This window comes from Rhinatrema bivittatum, chromosome 7 (genome assembly GCF_901001135.1).
Source record: "Rhinatrema bivittatum chromosome 7, aRhiBiv1.1, whole genome shotgun sequence".
NCBI lineage: Eukaryota > Metazoa > Chordata > Amphibia > Gymnophiona > Rhinatrematidae > Rhinatrema > Rhinatrema bivittatum.
The window spans coordinates 37,017,602-37,035,097 of NC_042621.1; the positions used below are offsets into that span (position 1 = coordinate 37,017,602).

Genomic DNA, 17,496 nt, shown 5'->3' on the forward strand with positions numbered 1-17,496 from the left:
TGATAAATAATAAAGAATCTCCTTCAACAAGGTCCTCACTCGGAGTACCCCAAGGATCATCGTTATCACCCACTCTCTTTAATATATACCTCCTCCCACTCTGTCAGCTTCTAACAGACCTTAACCTTATTCATTTTCTGTATGCAGATGACGTGCAGATTTTGATTCCGATAACAGAATCCATCGCAAAATCACTCTCACTCTGGAACAACTGCCTAAATCGGATCACCACCCTTCTTAACAGCCTCAACTTGGTCCTTAACGCATCCAAGACCGAACTCCTCCTCATCTCCTCTAACCAAGACAACCCACTCCCACAGACCATCCTTGACACCCAGCTCATGCATACCCACGTACGAGATCTCGGGGTGTTACTAGACAACCGCTTAAACCTCAAGAAAATGATCAACACCACAACCAAAGATTGTTTCTACAGGCTTCAAGTCCTAAAAAGACTCAAACCCCTACTTTTTTTCCACGACTTCAGAACAGTCCTGCAAGCCTTGATATTTGCTAAAATCGACTACTGCAGTGCACTCCTCTTGGGACTCCCCAGCTCTACCACCAAGCCGCTACAGTTGATACAGAACGCTGCCGCAAGAATCTTGACTAACACCAACCGGGGAGAACACATATCTCCCATCCTACGTAACCTACACTGGCTCCCAGTGAAGTACAGAATCCTCCACAAATCACTCACTTTAATCCACAAAGTCATCTACAATCACTTGCATCTAGACCTCGAATTCCCCCTCAATCTCCACCTCACCAACAGACCGACTAGAGAAATATATAAAGGAACCCTACAGACCCCACCTACAAAAGCCACACGCCTCATCTCAACTAAAGACCGATCCTTTTCAACAGCAGGCCCAACTATCTGGAACGACATCCCAGCTGACCTCAGAATGGAGCCCTGCCTACCAACATTCAAGAAAAAACTTAAGACCTGGCTTTTCCGCCAAGCCTTCTCAGATACCCATGACACACAATAGTCGACAGAACTTCCTTTAGGAGCAATGGATTTCCATTTACCCCTAAGCCCAGAATAAGAGCCTCCTGACTGCTCTGTTTATTCTAATAATTTCTCCGCTATCTCTAGCCTTTCCTTCCTTCCAGCAGTCTATGCCTCCAAGTTTAATTTCCCTGTTAAATGTAACTTTGCTTTTTCATGTTCAACCTTTTGTTTTTGGTTACTGTTCTTGGTTCAGTTCCCCTATTCGATGTGAACCGACCTGATATGGTCTCCACCATGAAGGTCGGTATAGAAAAGTGTTAAATAAATAAATAAATTGATGTAAAATCTTAACTTTGCAGCTGGTCCTTTCAATTTTTTCCTATTTTCCTCATTTTATCAGTCATCTTTTTGATAGTTAAATACTGTTGCAGTAGATTTCTTTAGTGTCCTCCCTCCAGTTATTAAATCAAATCTGATCATGTTGTGATCACTATCACCAAGTAGCTCCAACACTGTTACCTCTTGCACTAAAGCCTGTGTTCCACTAATGACCAGGTCTAAAATAGTTTCCCTTCTTGTTGGTTCTTATACCAGCTGCTCCATGTAGCAGTCAGTCATTTATTTCATCTAGGAACTTTATTTCTTTAGCATATCGTGCTGCTGAATTTGTTAGCTTCTCTAATTTATTAGCATTTCATTGTCTGCCTGTTCATTCTGGCCAGATGGATGGTAATACACCCCACTGCTATTTTATGCCCTCTTTCATTTGGAATTTCTATCCATAAAATTCAACATTACAATTTGTTTTTTTGTAGAACTTTTATCCTGTTTGACTCAATGTCCTCTTTTACATATAGTGTCACCCCTCCAGCCATTAGTACATACTGACTCAGATCAAGGATCCATAAATCCCAGCATCCTGTATCCAATAATGGTCAATCCAAATTACAAGTATCTGGAAAGTACCCAAACATTAAATAGATCTGAAGCTAGTATTCCTTATTGATTAATAGCAGTTGATGGATTTTTCTTCTAGGAACTTTTCCAAACCTTTGTTAAACTCATTTACATTAACGGCTGTGACCACATCTTCTGGCAATGACTTCCAGGACTTAACTATGCGCTGGGTGAAATAATTTTCTCTGATTTCTTTTGAGCTACTTGTCAACTTCATGAAATGGTCCCTAATCCTTGTATTATCCATACTTGTAAATAACCAATTCACATTTACCTGTTCCTGATTTTGTAGACATCTATCATATCTCCCCCTCCCCCAGCCATCTCTTCTCCAAGCTGAACAGCCCTAACCTCTTTAGCCTTTCCTCACAGGTGAGCCGTTCCATGCCCTTTATCAGTTTGGCCACCCTTCGCTGTACTTCCTCTAGTGCAATAATTTTTTTTTTTTGGAGATGTGGAGATCAGAACTGCAGCGTATTCAAAGTGCAGTCTCACCATGGAGCGGTAGAAAGGCATTATGACATCCACTCTTTTATTCACCATTCCCTTCCTATTATTTCTTAACATTGGCCTGGATTTATCAGAGCACTAAATAGCACCTGCGATAGGAAAAGGGGCATGTTTTATTGTAATGGCAGTTTATCGCAAAGTGCACTCTCTTAGCACTTCGCATAGGTATTACCGCAAAGTGCGATAACTTTTTCGCACTTTGCGATAAGTACCAGAATTGTTGTATTTCCTATGTACAACCCCGGGGGGGGGGGGGGGGGGGGGGGCGGGCGGGCGGCAGCGACCATTTTAAGCTGCTGGAAATCTAGCCTGTCAGGGGCCTCCTACAACCACTGGAGGGAGAGGGGGAGACCAGCTATAATGCTTTTATACTAGGTAGGTATTTATACTTCTATATGAGGCCTACCTAGTCACTCGAGGTGAGGTTTAGGTATTAGTGTCGGGGGTTAGGGGCCACTTTGAAATTCAAAATGAGACGTACGAACAGAACAGTGCTCTCTTGTAAAGATTTGATGACCTTTGGAGTGAGGAAACTCACACAAAGATGAGATTTGTGCAATGTTCTCTCAACCTAGCTTGATGTTACCCAGGTAGAGAGTCCATCAAGCTAGGTTGAGAGAACATTGCACAGATCTCATCTGTGTGAGTTTCCTCACTCCGAATGTCAAATCTTCACAAGAGAGCACTGCTCTGTTCGTACGTCTCATTTTGAATGTCAAAATGGCCCCTAACCCCCTACACCAGAGCTTTCCAAACTTTTCATGTTGGTGACACACTTTTTAGACAAACATAATTTCACGACACGGTAATTCAGTCTACTAGTAAACTAGAGGTTAAAGGTTAAACGAACGAAACATATTTCGACAATTTATGTATGTTTCCTTAAATATATACATAAATAAAATGTTTCACGACACAACCTATCTCATGAAAACCTTAAATTTATATTAAAAATATATATTCCAAGATTCATGTTATTGTTATAATTTATGAGAAACAATAATAAAACAAATTGTCTGTCCCCCACACACTCATCTCTCTCCTCCCCCCCCAGCACATGTCTGGCCCCCACACACTCATCTCTCTCCCCCTCAAGCACATGTCTGTCCCCCCAGCACGTTTGCCCCCCACTCACTCATCTCTCTCCCCCCAGCACATGTCTGGCCCCCACACTCATGTACCTCGTCTTTTTGATTGTTGCCAGTTAAGTGCTTCACTCTCTTCTATGATCACCAGACACTGCTGCTTGCAGTCAGCACTCCTCATGTCCAGGCCTCATTGGCAGCAGCAGCCAATGCAAGGATGGCTGGGCTCGTTCCACCCACCAAGCCCCCCAAAAAACCGCGATTGACAGCAAAAATCACCCAATAATAAGCAACCCATAAACTGAAAAAAAAAGTGAATCTCTAGAAAAAAAAAGCCCAAACTCGCATCAGAGTTGACCGGGCTTGCGCGACACACCTGCACACTGCAGGCGACACACTAACGTGTCCCGACACACAGTTTGGAAAGCTCTGCCCTACACTAATACACCTCACCTCGAGTGACTAGGTAGGCCTCATACAGAGGTATAAATACCTACCTAGTATGAGGGCATTATGGCTAGCCTCTCTCTCAGTTGTAGAAGGGCCCTGATAGCTAGGCTGGCTCTCCAGGAGCTTAAACCTACTAAAACAACAGCATTTGCCAAAACAGCGCAAAGCGCAATAAAGCCCTATCACACGGCTTTACACAAATGAAAAAGGTGTAGTTAAAATACACATTAAAGCCACACAATATGGCTTCACAAATCATGAAGCCAGCCCACTTGGCCACAAAACCCACCCCAAACTCCTCCCCTTTTTCTAATTTGCATCGCACTATGCATTATGGTGTTTTCGCATGCGAAAACACCTTAACACATGCAAAAGCACCATATAGCAGTTTGATAAATGACCCCATTGTTTGCTTTTTTTTTTTTACCTCAGAGAACACAGAGCTGACAATTTTAATGTATTATCCACTATGATGCCTAGATCTCTTTCCTGGGTTGTAACTCCTAATATGGAACCTAACATTGTGTAACTATAGCATGGGTTATTTTTCCCTATATGCATCACCTTGCACTTGTTCATATTAAAATTTCATCTGCCATTTGGAAGCCCAATCTTCCAGTCTCAGGTACTGTAGATATTTCCCTATCCCCAGAGGGCTCATAATGTAAGGGGATAATTTTCAAACTGGATTGTGTGCATGTAAATGCACTTTACGCACATGAGTGGACTTTTGAACATTGTTATGATATATGATAAATCTTTTTGAAAATTACCCTCAAAGTTTGTACCTGAGACAGTGGAGGGTGAAGTGACTCACCCAAAGTCACAAGGGGTGTCAGCAATATTTGAAATCCAGTTTCCCAACCTACCTCAGTAAGCCCTAGTGACAGTTCACTGTTTGGAGGCCATGCTGGCCTCCAACGATTGAACTGGCTCTCTGAGAGCTAGTTATACACATATTGGATTATCAACCACCAACTGGTTGATAATCAAACATGTAGCACTCTGTGCAAAATTCTGGATAGCCCCCATTTCACTGTTGAACTGCAGTCTGCATCTTCACCTATTCAGTTGCTAATAACTTAAGATTGCTAAGAGATACTTAAGTCTAAATGTCAAGCCCCTTAACTTTAAGTGGTGTATTTTGTGTTAGTTTATCAATGACCAGCTAGAGGAAATCTAACAATTGTAAAAAAACAAACAAAAAAAAAACAAAATACAAAAAAAAGCTAAGTTATTTGCTTGTTTTATCTAAATTGGCTCTTGCTATGTACAACATCCCTCTTGACCTTTCAAATAGGATAACAGACTATAAAATAAAAAATGTCAGAGAGAAAGTGGGAAAACCCCCAAATATATTTATACACAAGAATAATCTAAAGAATATCTAAACAGATATAATTGTTGGAAAAAGTGCATATCTTTAATTTAAACAAAATAAAAGGACTATTAGAAAAATAAGAAAAGAGATACAAATAAAACCAAACAGAAGCAAGAACCAGGCAAGTCAATATTTAGAAAAAGTGTAGGCGGGACTGGCACTTTAAATCCAGCACTATATCATCCATAGTAAATAAGAACCATTTTTTCGATCTTCTCAATCAACAACAAACTAGAAGTCTTAAGTTTGTACATAAATATAAAAGAAATCATTAGCTGGGTAGTGACAGGCAGGAAAAATGGGAGGAGGCATTATCACACAGCAAAACATAACCTTCCCACACCAAGAGAGTCAGTATAGAGTATGGTAAGGACTCAGGAAACCTCACTGGGTTTTTTGGGCAAAGCCCTCTCCCAGTAAAAAGGAAAAAAGATGGCAGGTACATTCCCTGCTGCAGGCTCTCATACTTCGTGCAAAGTAGTAGCAGTATTTGGTGCAAGGATAGCCTCAAAACCCTCCAATCAGTAGAACAAAATATTAATCAATACGTTGAAAATAACATTAGACAGATCCCAGCTATAGAACTGCAGTGTTAATTCCCAGGTATCAGACAGGACATGTGTCTTTTCTGATTCATGTTTTCTTTTTCAACTCCTCGAATCTACGAGACAGATCATCAAAATCAATATCTTCAGATGCAGAGGTGTTTGCACCCACAGATGTAGCAGGCAAGGTGTCTGGAACAGAGGGCAATTCAGGAAGCACAAAATTGTCATAGTGACCAGTTATTGGTTTTGAAGAGGATCCAGGACCATCCCCAGGACCTACTTTTAAAAAACACAAAAATGTTGATTTTATACAAGCAGGTATATTAGCTCACAACCATACCAGTGTTTGAATTCCCTCCCCATCGCAGTCTGCCAGCAACCCACACTGCCTCTCCCAACAGTGCAACAACCTTCTGAGTCAATCAGCAGGCACAAGGACACAATGACTTTTCACTGGTGCCAAAATATTTCCAGGTACCAAACACCTCACCCCTTCCAGCATGAAGATGCAATTTCCAGCTCATCTACTCACCAGTCACCTGTGCAGAAGATATATCTTTGTCAGGTTTGATATCATCAATCTGAAAGACAATATTATTGTATGATAACACTTCTTAACCACAGCAGGGTCAGTAATAAGTATGTCAGAGGGGCAGCACTGCAGGAAGCAGAACGAGAGTCAGTAAATAATGTGTGCACATTATTTTTTGTTTTGTTTTATTTCTTTAAAATGAAAGAGCAGCACCATTTTGTACAGTAAAATTAACAGTGCTGGTCTTGGTCCACTACACCATTTTAAAAACTGTAGCTCTAGCTGGACAGAAGTGACCAGGAACTTCCCATCCTCGTTAGCATCAAGGTGGGTAAGAGGGTTTGGGAGGAAGGCTTGGGAGCACTGTTTTTTGGGCAGACATACTTTTTAAAATGAAAGGAACAGAAAATCAAACAATTTTGTTCAATCATTTTAAAAACAAATTGAAATAAAAATAGGAAATTATTAAAATGTCATGTTTCATTTCAAATGAATGCACATCTCTAGTAATAAGACTCCGAGCAGCACAGAGGTGTCACTACAGAAAACAGAGGGGTAAGAGAAAAGGATGACAGGTTTGGGTTGGCTGGGAATCAAATCAGAGAACTGAAGGGAGGAGTGCCAGCAGAATCTGGTTCATGGGATGGGAAGTCATAGGTATGGGCAGCAGACAGCATCTAGGGCAGTGGTTCTCAACCTTTTACCCCATCGTGACATACCTAACAGACCACGCTCACATGTGTGACACACTGCTCATTACAATTCACGGCAGAAATAAGTATTATTTTTATTAAGAGTGACACAAGGGAAAGATAAGTACTCTGTCTGAACAGAAATTGCATAAATCGTAAACATCCCATACTAAAACAGCACCAAACAGTAACCACCTTATCTAAGGCATCACTGAAAATATTACACCAGGCCTTAAGACACCAATAAACATCTTATTAGGAAAACAGACCAAGCCTGGCTGCTTATAGAGCCCTGCACAGAAACTACACGCCAGCAGAATACCTCACCTGAAACACATGTGCTGACCCTCACCTAACAAAGAATAAAGAGACCAAAACATAACTAGAAACACGTAGACTAAAACTGAACTGGAAACTGCATGCAGTGTAACAAAGGAAAAAGAGAAACTTCACCAGTCCTCAAAATAAAGCAAGAAATATAAAATCAACAGAAGTAAAACCATAATAAAAAAAGATTTCGAAACAGCTGATGAATGGAATATCCAATAATTAACAAATAAAAATTGTCTAGATACCAATAAAATATTTCAAAATAGCAGGCACAAACACCCAATTATGAAAAATAAGGATTACAAAAATGCTTTGCTCTGCATACCTGGGAATGTTTGATATCCAGGTGCTCCAAGATTGTTTTAAATTAGCAGAAGGAAGGATGGTTTGCTTGCAACTTTCTCCTCTCTCTGTCACACAACACATATACACAGGCTCTCTTACTTATATACACAGGCTCTTAATCATACATACAATAATCTCTCATTTACACATACAGGTTTCTCGGTCATACACTTACATTCATGCTCTCACTCTCTCACACAGAGGATCTGAAAACATATGCTTTCTCACTCACTCTCTTCCCAAACTAGTAGCAGCATCCTCCACTTCCAGCTCTCACGGCCTCGAGAAAGGAGTCCCACTTGTCGCAGGGGCTGACGTTTCTCCTCTTTTGCTCCGCGCTGTGTCTTTCTTCAGGTAGATGCTGCATGCACTAGCATGGCCTCTTCTTTCCGCACGTGCGGTTGCTGCACTCCACTTTCGGGCCGCGGGAAGAAGGGACCATGCCGGTGCCGCTGACTAGCTCTCCTGATGCATTCCACCCGGGTGACGATAATGGAGAAATTACTTACCTGATAAATTTCGTTTTCCTTAGTGTAGACAGATTGACTCAGACCAGTGGGTTATGTGCTCCTCTGCTAGCAGATGGGAGACGGAGTCAGATTTCAAGCTGTCGTCATCCTGGGTACATATACCCCTGCACTGACCTCACTTCCTCAGTTTCCTCCTTGAAAAGCCATTGTGGATATATATTTTGCATAACTTGGTTATACTTATTAAACTTGATTAACTGATTCAATTGAATTAAAATACTGGAGACCGCCAGTGCACTCAACTAAGTAAACGTCGATACCAGACTAACTGTGGGTGTTTTGAACTAAGGGTAGGCAGCAGCTTACCCGTATTTGTATGTTCAAGGTTCGCTTTCCCAGGTCCTCCTTCTCTGGGGTTAGCCGTGGGTGGGATGCTGAGTCCATCTGTCTACACTAAGGAAAACGAAATTATCAGGTAAGTAATTTCTCCATTTCCTAGTGTGTAGCCAGATGGACTCAGACCAGTGGGATGTACAGAAGCTACTCCCGGAAAGGGTGGGAGGATGCCCGTGGTCCACTTAGAACTGCCCTTGCAAGGCTGCGTCTTCTCAGGCCTGAACATCCAGGCGGTAGAACCTGGAGAAGGTGTGTAGGCAGGACCACGTCGCCACCCGACAGATCTCAGCGGGCGATAGCAGTTTGGTTTCTGCCCAAGATACTGCTTGGGCCCTAGTAGAATGAGCCTTAAACTGCAGTGGTAAGGGCTTCCCTGCCTCTATGTAGCCTGCTTAGATTGATCCAGCGGGCTATGGTTGTGCATCGGTTCCAATCTTTCCAGGTATCGCACCAGGATTCTACCGACATTTAAGTGGCGAAGAAGGCGTGAGTCTTCAGAGTCATTATGTTCATCAGGGTTCATCTTGGTTCAGATGAAATTCGGAAACCACTTTCGGTAGGAAGGAGGGAAAAGTGCGCAGCTGTATGGTTCCCGGCAGGATAGTGCCTGTAGTTCGGAGACACGCCAAGCTGAACATATTGCCACCAGGAATACCGTCTTCAGTGTTAAGAGGCATAGTGATAGACCGAGTGTTGGTCTGAAAGAAGCCCCTGCTAGGAAGTCTAATACCAGATTGAAGTTCCATTGGGGTACCGGCCACCTCAGGGGTGGCTGAAGTTGCTTGACCCCTTTTAGTAATCAGGTCAAATCCAGATGAGCTGCTAGACGTATACCGTTCACTTAGGCTCTGAAGCAGGAGAGGGCGGCTACTTGGACCTTGAGTGAGTTGAGAGACAGTCCCTTCATTATACCGTCCTGCAGAAACTCCAGGATCATGGAGATTCTGGCTGTCTGCGGGGGAGTCCCGCAGTCCTTGCACCAGGCTTTGAATATTCTCCAGATCCGTATGTATGTCAGGGATGTGGAGAACTTGCGCGCACGTAGAAGGGTGTCAATCACGGGTTTCGAGTAACTGCGGTTCTTCAAGCGAGTCCTCTCAAGGGCCAAACCATAAGAGAGAATCGAGATGGATCTTCGTGAAGGACTGGGCCCTGCTGGAGAAGGTCCCTGTGTGGAGGTAGGCACAGAGGGCTCCCGGCAAGGAATCTTTGCTTGTCTGCGTACCATGGGCGTCTTGGCCAATCTGGGGCTACTAGTAGGACTAGTCCCCTGTGGTGTTCTATCTTGCGGATGACCTCGTCCAGTAGTGGCCATGGGGTGGGGGGGAAGGCGTACAAGTAAGACTTCCTCTAGCCAGGTATGGACGAGGGAGTCTGTCCCTTGGGAGTGTGGCTCTCGTCTGTGGCTAAAGAACATGGGGACTTGGGCACTGATGTAGGCGGCCAGTAGATCCATGGTTGGTAGGCCCCAGTGATTCACTATCAGTTGGAAGGCTGTGGTTGACAGCGTCCATTCTCCTGGGTCCAGACTCTCTCTGCTGAGGAAGTCTGCTGAGACGTTGTCTTTTCCTTGGATGTGGGAGGTCGAGATCCCTTGTAGGTTTATCTCCACCCATGTCATGAGAGGATCTATCTCCAGGGACACCTGCTGGCTAATAGTTCCTCCTTGGCGGTTGATGTAGGCCACCATTGTGGTGTTGTCTGACATTACTCGAATCACTTTGTCTTGGAGTCTGTGGTCTTCCTGCAATTTATCACAATCTGCTTGTGATTTAACTACTCTGAAAAATTTTGTATCATCTGCAAATCTGATTATCTCACTCCTCGTATTTCTTTCCAGATCGTTTATAAATATATTGAAAAGTACGGGTCCCAATACAGATCCCTGAGGCACTCCACTGCCCACTCCCTTCCATTGAGAAAATTGTCCAAAAGACTGGCAGTGGAAGCCACTCTGACAAGATTACTCAGCCTGAAGGCAATAACTCCGGTTCCTGCACCCCAAAATACAGGACGCTATTCCACTAATTTTATCGTTCCCAAAAAGGATCATTCTGGTCCATCTTGGACCTCAAGAACATCAACCGTCACTTGCGGATACTTCACCATGGAGACCCTCCGCTCCAAACGGACTTTGTTCTGTTTGGTATCGAAACGGGACCCCAGGTAATCTAGGGACTGGGGGGGGGGCTGCAGACTGCTCTTGCCCGTGTTCACGAGCTCCTGCAGTAGGTTCTTGACTTTGCTGGTCACCTGTTGGCTCTCTTCCGAAGACTTTGCCCTGATCAGCCAGTCGTCCATGTAAGGGTGGTCCAAGATTCCTTCCTTCCTTAGTGTTGCCACCACGACCACCATGATTTTGGAGAATGTTCCGGGGATGGTTGCCAGGCCGAAGGGTAGCGCTTGGAACTGAAAATGGTGACCCAGTATCGCAAAGCGTAGAAAGTGCTGCTGTTCTTGATGGAATGTGAAGGTAGGCTTCGGAGAGGTCCAGGGAGGTTAGAACTGCCCTGGGGCTGTACTGCCATTATTACAGAGCAGAGGGTCTCCATGCTGAAGTGAAGTATCCGCAAGTGACGGTTGACGTTCTTGAGGTCCAAGATGGGCCGGAATGATCCTTTCTTTTTGGGAACGATAAAATAAATGGAATAGTGCCCCGTATTTTGGTGCAGGAACTGGAGTTATTGCCTTCAGGCTGAGTAATCTTGTCAGAGTGGCTTCCACTGCCACTCAATGTCAACAACCCACCACCTCAAACCACTAACAAAACCACCATCCACTTCAGGAAACCATGCTCTCCAGACATACTCAGTGAAAAGATGTCTGAAGCATTAAAGCAACTAGATCTCACAGACGCAACAACTGCAACTACCTCCTGGATCAATATTAACAATAAAATTGCAGATCAAATCTGCCCATCTACAACCAAAACCATACAACCTACACTAGACAATAGGAAACCTTGGTTTACACCCGAAATTAAATCCCTTAAACAATCTCTTAGAAAAAAAGAACAAAGCTGGAGAAAAAACCCAACCACTTCATCACATGCCATCTATAAATCGCTCCTCAACAACTACAGGAATACAATCCTTAGAACAAAGAAAGAATTCTACGGAAAAAAAATACACCACTTTATATTCGACTCAAAGGCTCTCTTCTCCTACGTGTCCTCTTTAACCAAACCATCTCCTCCTACTATCCCAGACCACCAAGCACTCAACAAAGCAAACGAACTAGCCAACTACTTCAAAACAAAAATCACCAACCTTACCCAATCAATCACATCCAACAGCCTTACCCTAACACACCATCTCACATCCTTGCCGCAACAAACCACAAGCCTGGATTCATTCGAGCTCACTTCTTCACTGGAGATTGAAAACACACTCAAAAAATTCAAACCTTCCTCCCATCCATCAGACCCAATACCTACAAATCTCCTCATCGCCATTCCAAACACCATCTCAAAACCAATTGCAGAAATTATCAACACATCCCTTTCTCAAGGTTTAGTTCCTAACCAGTTAAAATTGGCAATACTGAAACCATTACTAAAGAAACCAAATGCTTGCCCATCAGACCCAGCTAATTTTAGACCCATCGCAAACTTACCACTTATCGCCAAACTGATGGAAAAAATTGTCAAGCAACTGTCAGATTATTTGGAAGATCATAACATTCTATCCCCAGCTCAATATGGATTCCGAAAACGCCTAAACACCGAATCGCTCTTACTATCTCTCACTGACACAATCCTCGTTAATCTGGAGAATAAACAATCTTACCTGCTCATTCTTCTGGATCTTTCCGCTGCATTTGATACGGTAAAACACTCTACTCTAATAGACCAACTAGCAAACATAGGGATCAAAGGCACAGCCCTTAGATGGTTCCATTCCTTCTTAAGCAACAGATTCTACAAAGTAAGGATAAACAACAAAGAATCGCATCCAATCCTGACAGAACAAGGAGTCCCACAAGGATCATCACTTTCACCCACCCTCTTCAATATCTACCTCCTCCCTCTCTGCCATCTACTCTCAAACCTTAAGCTTACCCATTACCTCTATGCAGACGACATACAAATACTCCTTCCGATCACAGAATCCCTTCAAAAAACCATCACGTACTGGAACGAATGCCTACAGCCCATCAAAAACCTACTCTCAAGCCTCAACTTAGTATTGAATGCTAATAAAACCGAAATGCTCATTGTCTCCCAGGATCCACACACAATCTCTTCCAGCCTCTCTCTACCAAACACAAACAACTCATTCTCATCTGACGTCAGAGACCTTGGAGCATGGCTTGATAATCATCTAAACCTAAAAAAGTTTGTAAACAATACCACAAAGGACTGCTTTTACAAACTGCAAGTCCTCAAAAAACTTAAACCCCTCCTTCACTTCTCCGACTTCAGGCTAGTACTGCAATCCATCATTCTTTCTAAGCTCGACTACAGCAACTCCCTGCTTCTAGGTATACCCGCCAACACTATCAAACCATTACAGATGGTTCAGAATTCAGCGGCTAGAATTCTAACTAGCACTAATAAAAAAGATCATATCACCCCAATCCTTCGGAACTTACATTGGCTCCCCATTAAACAAAGGATACTCTATAAGGTACTCACTATCATACACAAAGCGACAAACAAACTAGCCCCCATCACATTAAGCTCTGAACTCCAACCGCACACTTCCTCCAGACCAATCAGAAGCGCATACAGAGGAACACTGCATGCTCCGCAATTAAAATCATCATTGAGCAAATTAGCGCTATCCTCAGCAGGCCCACACCAGTGGAACACGCTTCCCCCAGATCTTAGACTAGAACCCAGCCATCAAGAATTCAAAAAAAGACTGAAGACTTTTCTCTTCCAGCAAGCTTTCCCAGACGCTTAATCTTTCTGTGACTGACAGACTTCCTAATTACTAGGTATCCCTTATTATGGACACTGTATCAAATACTACTATTAAGAATCTGCAACTGGACAATTATCTTGGAGCTCAAAAATTCACTTTATTTCATATATTTATTTGGCATCGCTTATTTTTATATTTATTGCTACATTAAATAGTTATACTTCTTAAATATAAAATATTATATTTCTTTATTTATTTCCAGTTAAACTATTATCACTTTATTTAGTATTATGTTAAATTGTCAACCAGTTATACTGTTCCATATGTTCTACGGTTCCATGTAAAGCTCCGCTCTCTGTTGAGCAGTTCTTCGTTTTATGTAAACCGGAGTGATTTGTAGTCCCTACAAGAACTTCGGTATATAAAAATTAAAAATAAATAAATAAATAAATAAATAATGGGAGTGGCAGGGCGACATGATAAATTTGCCCTGAGGGATGCTACAGAACTCCAGAAAGTAATCTTCTCGGATGATATTTAGCACCCATTTGTCAGACGTGATCTCAACCCATCTTTGGTAAAAGAGGGAATGTCGACCTATTTCCTCTTCCCATGGATGGATCGGCCCCTTCTCATTGGGTGGCACAGCTGGAGCCTGCCCCTGGGCCTGTTCCTCTCTTATTCTGTCGGTTCCGAAAGGACTGGGGCCTTCTGGAGGAATGGGATGCTTGAAACTGCGAGTTCCTGTAGGGTCTAAAGCATTGAGAACCTCTGCCCCTGGCTCTTCTGGGCGAGGGGCGCTGGGATCTTTTACCCATCTTCAGGTAGCCGAGGCAATGCTGATTCGCCTCACCTGCTATCTTTTCCAGTTCGTTTCCGAATAGGAGAGATCCTTTAAAGGGCATTCTCGTGAGATTTGCTTTAGAGGTTGCGTCAGCGGACCAATTTCGCAGCCATAACTGTCTTCAGGCTGCCACTACCGAGGCCACACCTTTGGCTGAGGTACGCACTAGGTCTGAACTTGCGTCCATCGGGAAGGCTGCTGCATGTTCCATCGTCTTGCCAGTATACGTCCAGAGCTATCTACCTCTCTCGAGAGGAGCAAACAGGAACGTGCCACCAGTGCACAGCAGGAGGCAAACTGCAGTGTCATTGCTGTTGGGTCGAAGGCCTGCTTAAGGATGGACTCCAATCTTCTGTCCTGAGTGTCCTTCAATGCAGCCCCTCCCTCAACGGGAATGGTCGTTCGCTTTGAGACAGCGCAGACCACGGCGTCCACCTTTGGAAAGCGCAGGTGTTCCTTAGCCGCTGATTCCAGAGGATACAAGGCTTCCAAGGCCCAACCTCCTTTAAAGCTGGCCTCCGGAGTATCCCACTCCAGGTCAATCAGTTCCTGGATGGCTTCCATCATAGGGAAGTAGCATGAGGCCTTGCGAAGGGACACTAAGATGGGGTTCTTCTTCAGTTCTGCCATGGGGTCCGTGCCTGGAATACCCAGAGTCTGCGAAACAAGGGCTGGTAATTCATCCTTGTGGAAGAAATGAAGCATGGTTCGGTATGTTTCCAGGCCTGGAGGTATTTCTTCTTCCAGGGAGCAGTCATCATCTGAGGTATCCGGTCCCTGTCAGGAAGACTCTTAGATAGGCAAGGCATTCAAGTAAGGCCGAGAGGATTTTGTGCTTCCAGCAGGGGTTGAGCCTATGTTGCAGCGAGGGCTGATTGTGCCTGTATAAAGGTTTGCAGTCCCTGGAAAAACTCTAACCAGGAGAAGATTCCTGGGTCCATGTTAATCTCCGGTGGAGCTGGAGTAAGGGCCCCTGAGGTGCCTTCCTGTGGTGCAGGCATCTCGGAGTTGCCTAGGTCTAGTCCAAACCCGTCCTCAGGCAGTGAAGGACCAGGCTTTGGTTCCCCCTGGGCTTCATAAAGCTGACACAAGCAGGACTCCAGTTCAAGCTGCACGGCTCTTATGTGGCAGGCAATAACAAAGAGAATGTCTTCTGACCGTCTTGGACGCCAGTGCCATTGAATCTATGCTTGGGCGCACAAAGTAGTTTCACTGCGTGCGAGAATATTGAGAGTCTGTAGTTATGCGCACGGTGCGGATTTGTGATTGGCCGTAGATATGTGCTCGGAGTGTGTGCAGCTAACTTGTGCGTGGCTCCAAGTTGTGCACAAGGCTCTATGGGATGTGCACAAGTTATGCGCATTGGCCGCTGGGCTGTCCTGTGCGTACCGCCGAGGGAAGGGAAGATGGCACCCCCCCCCCCCTTAGGGTCTCCACGTGTGTGGACCCTTGCACCGGATCGGGGCCTAGCCTAACCGAGGCTGTGCCCCCATTTTAACTCGCCAAAGGCAGAGTCGGTACGGCGATCCGAGCTCTGGAGACCAGAGACCTGAAAGGAAAATTTGTTCTTACCTGATAATTTTCGTTCCTGTAGTACCACGGATCAGTCCAGACAGGGTTTTGCCTCCCTTCCAGCAAATGGAGAAAGAGAAGTTTTTAAACAAAACTCTGCCTTATATACCAGGATGCCACCTACAGTCCGGCAGTATCACTCAGTGTCAAAGCAGAATGGCTCAAAACCAAACTAAATATATACATTAACACCTCAACAAACTGGCTCAACCCAGAAAGGGACCAGAACCTGAAGAAAACCACTGAATTCTGTGAATCAAAAAATACGAAATGAGTGGACTCTCCTTTGTCTCAAAGACTCAAAAGGCGGGCCCTATGGACTACAGGAACGAAAAGCAGGTAAGAACTAATTTTCCTTTCTCTGTACCACCCGGATCAGTCCAGACTCCTGGGATGTACCAGAGCTTTCTTAACTGGGATGGGATCCGGAGAGGCCGGCTCGAAGTCCACCTTCTCCAAATCCACTGGAACCTGGTGCCTTGACATCCAGCCTGTAATGTCTCGCAAAATTATGTACAGACTTCCAAGTAGCCGCCCTGCAAATCTCTTGCGGTGAGACTTGGTAGCATTCTGCCCAAGACGCCGCTTGAGAACAGGTAGAATGGGCATGCACTCAAACGGTAGAGGTCTACCACGTAGCAAATATGCTGAAGTGATAGCTCCCTTCAGCCATCATGCAATAGTAGTCATAGACGCCACATTACCTTTCCTTGGACCACTCCACAGCACAAACAGATGGTCTGACAGACGAAAAGTGTTCGTAACCTCCAGGTAAAGCAGTAAGGCCCTGCGAACATCCAGTTTCCGTAAATCTTTAGAAAGGATCCACCTCTGGAAAAGATAGCAGCTCCACCAATTGATTCAAGTGAAAAGAGGAAACTACCTTTGGAAGAAAGGAAGGAACCATTCTTAAGGAAACTACAGAATCAGAAATTCTCAGGAACAGCTCTCTACAAGACAACACCTGCAGTTCAGACACCCTCCGAGCAGATGAAATCGCTACCAGAAAAGTCACCTTTGATGTGAGATCCTTCAATGTTGCCCTTTTTAGAGGCTCAAAGGGCGCTGCACATAAAGCTGTGAGAATTAAGTTTAGGTTCCAAGAAGGACAAGGAAGTTGGATCGGAGGTCTTGAGTGTTGTGCTCCTCGAAGAAAAAGAGCCACATCCGGATGCGCTGCTAACGCTACCCCCTGAATTGATCCGCGTAAACAGCTGAGAGCTGCTACTTGAACCATGAGGGAACTCCATGATAAACCCTTCGACAGTCCAGCTTGCAGGAAACCTAAAATATCAGGCACAGAAGCCTGGGTCGGAACCACCTCGTGTTCCACACACCAAGATTCAAACACTCTCCACACCCAGACATAAGCCATGGAAGTTGAAGTTTTGCGGGACCTTAAAAACGTAGCCACTACCATGTCTGAATACCCTTTGCTCTTCAGACGCCGCCTCTCAAAAGCCATGCCGCTAGACAAAAACGATCCGCTTCTTCGAAACAAACGGGTCCTCGATTAAGAAGGGCCAGAAAGTCCCGAAAACGTAGAGGCTCTGCCGCG

General features: G+C 44.4%; 1 protein-coding gene across 6 annotated transcripts in view; it reads right to left on the reverse strand.

The window, feature by feature from the left end:
• Window positions 1-5,286: 5,286 nt before the first annotated feature.
• IST1 (IST1 factor associated with ESCRT-III) overlaps window positions 5,287-17,496 on the reverse strand; it is a 60,712-nt gene continuing 48,502 nt past the window's right edge. For 4 of the 6 annotated variants that reach the window (XM_029608257.1, XM_029608259.1, XM_029608258.1 and 1 more), the window contains 2 exons: window positions 6,422-6,470; window positions 5,287-6,168 (listed from right to left, as the gene is read on the reverse strand). In XM_029608257.1, coding sequence (XP_029464117.1) covers window positions 5,975-6,168; window positions 6,422-6,470 — 243 coding nt within the window. In that variant the 3' untranslated portion in view covers window positions 5,287-5,974. The remainder of the gene's footprint in view (window positions 6,169-6,421; window positions 6,471-17,496) is intronic. The other 2 variants (XM_029608263.1, XM_029608260.1) reach the window with 1 other exon arrangement.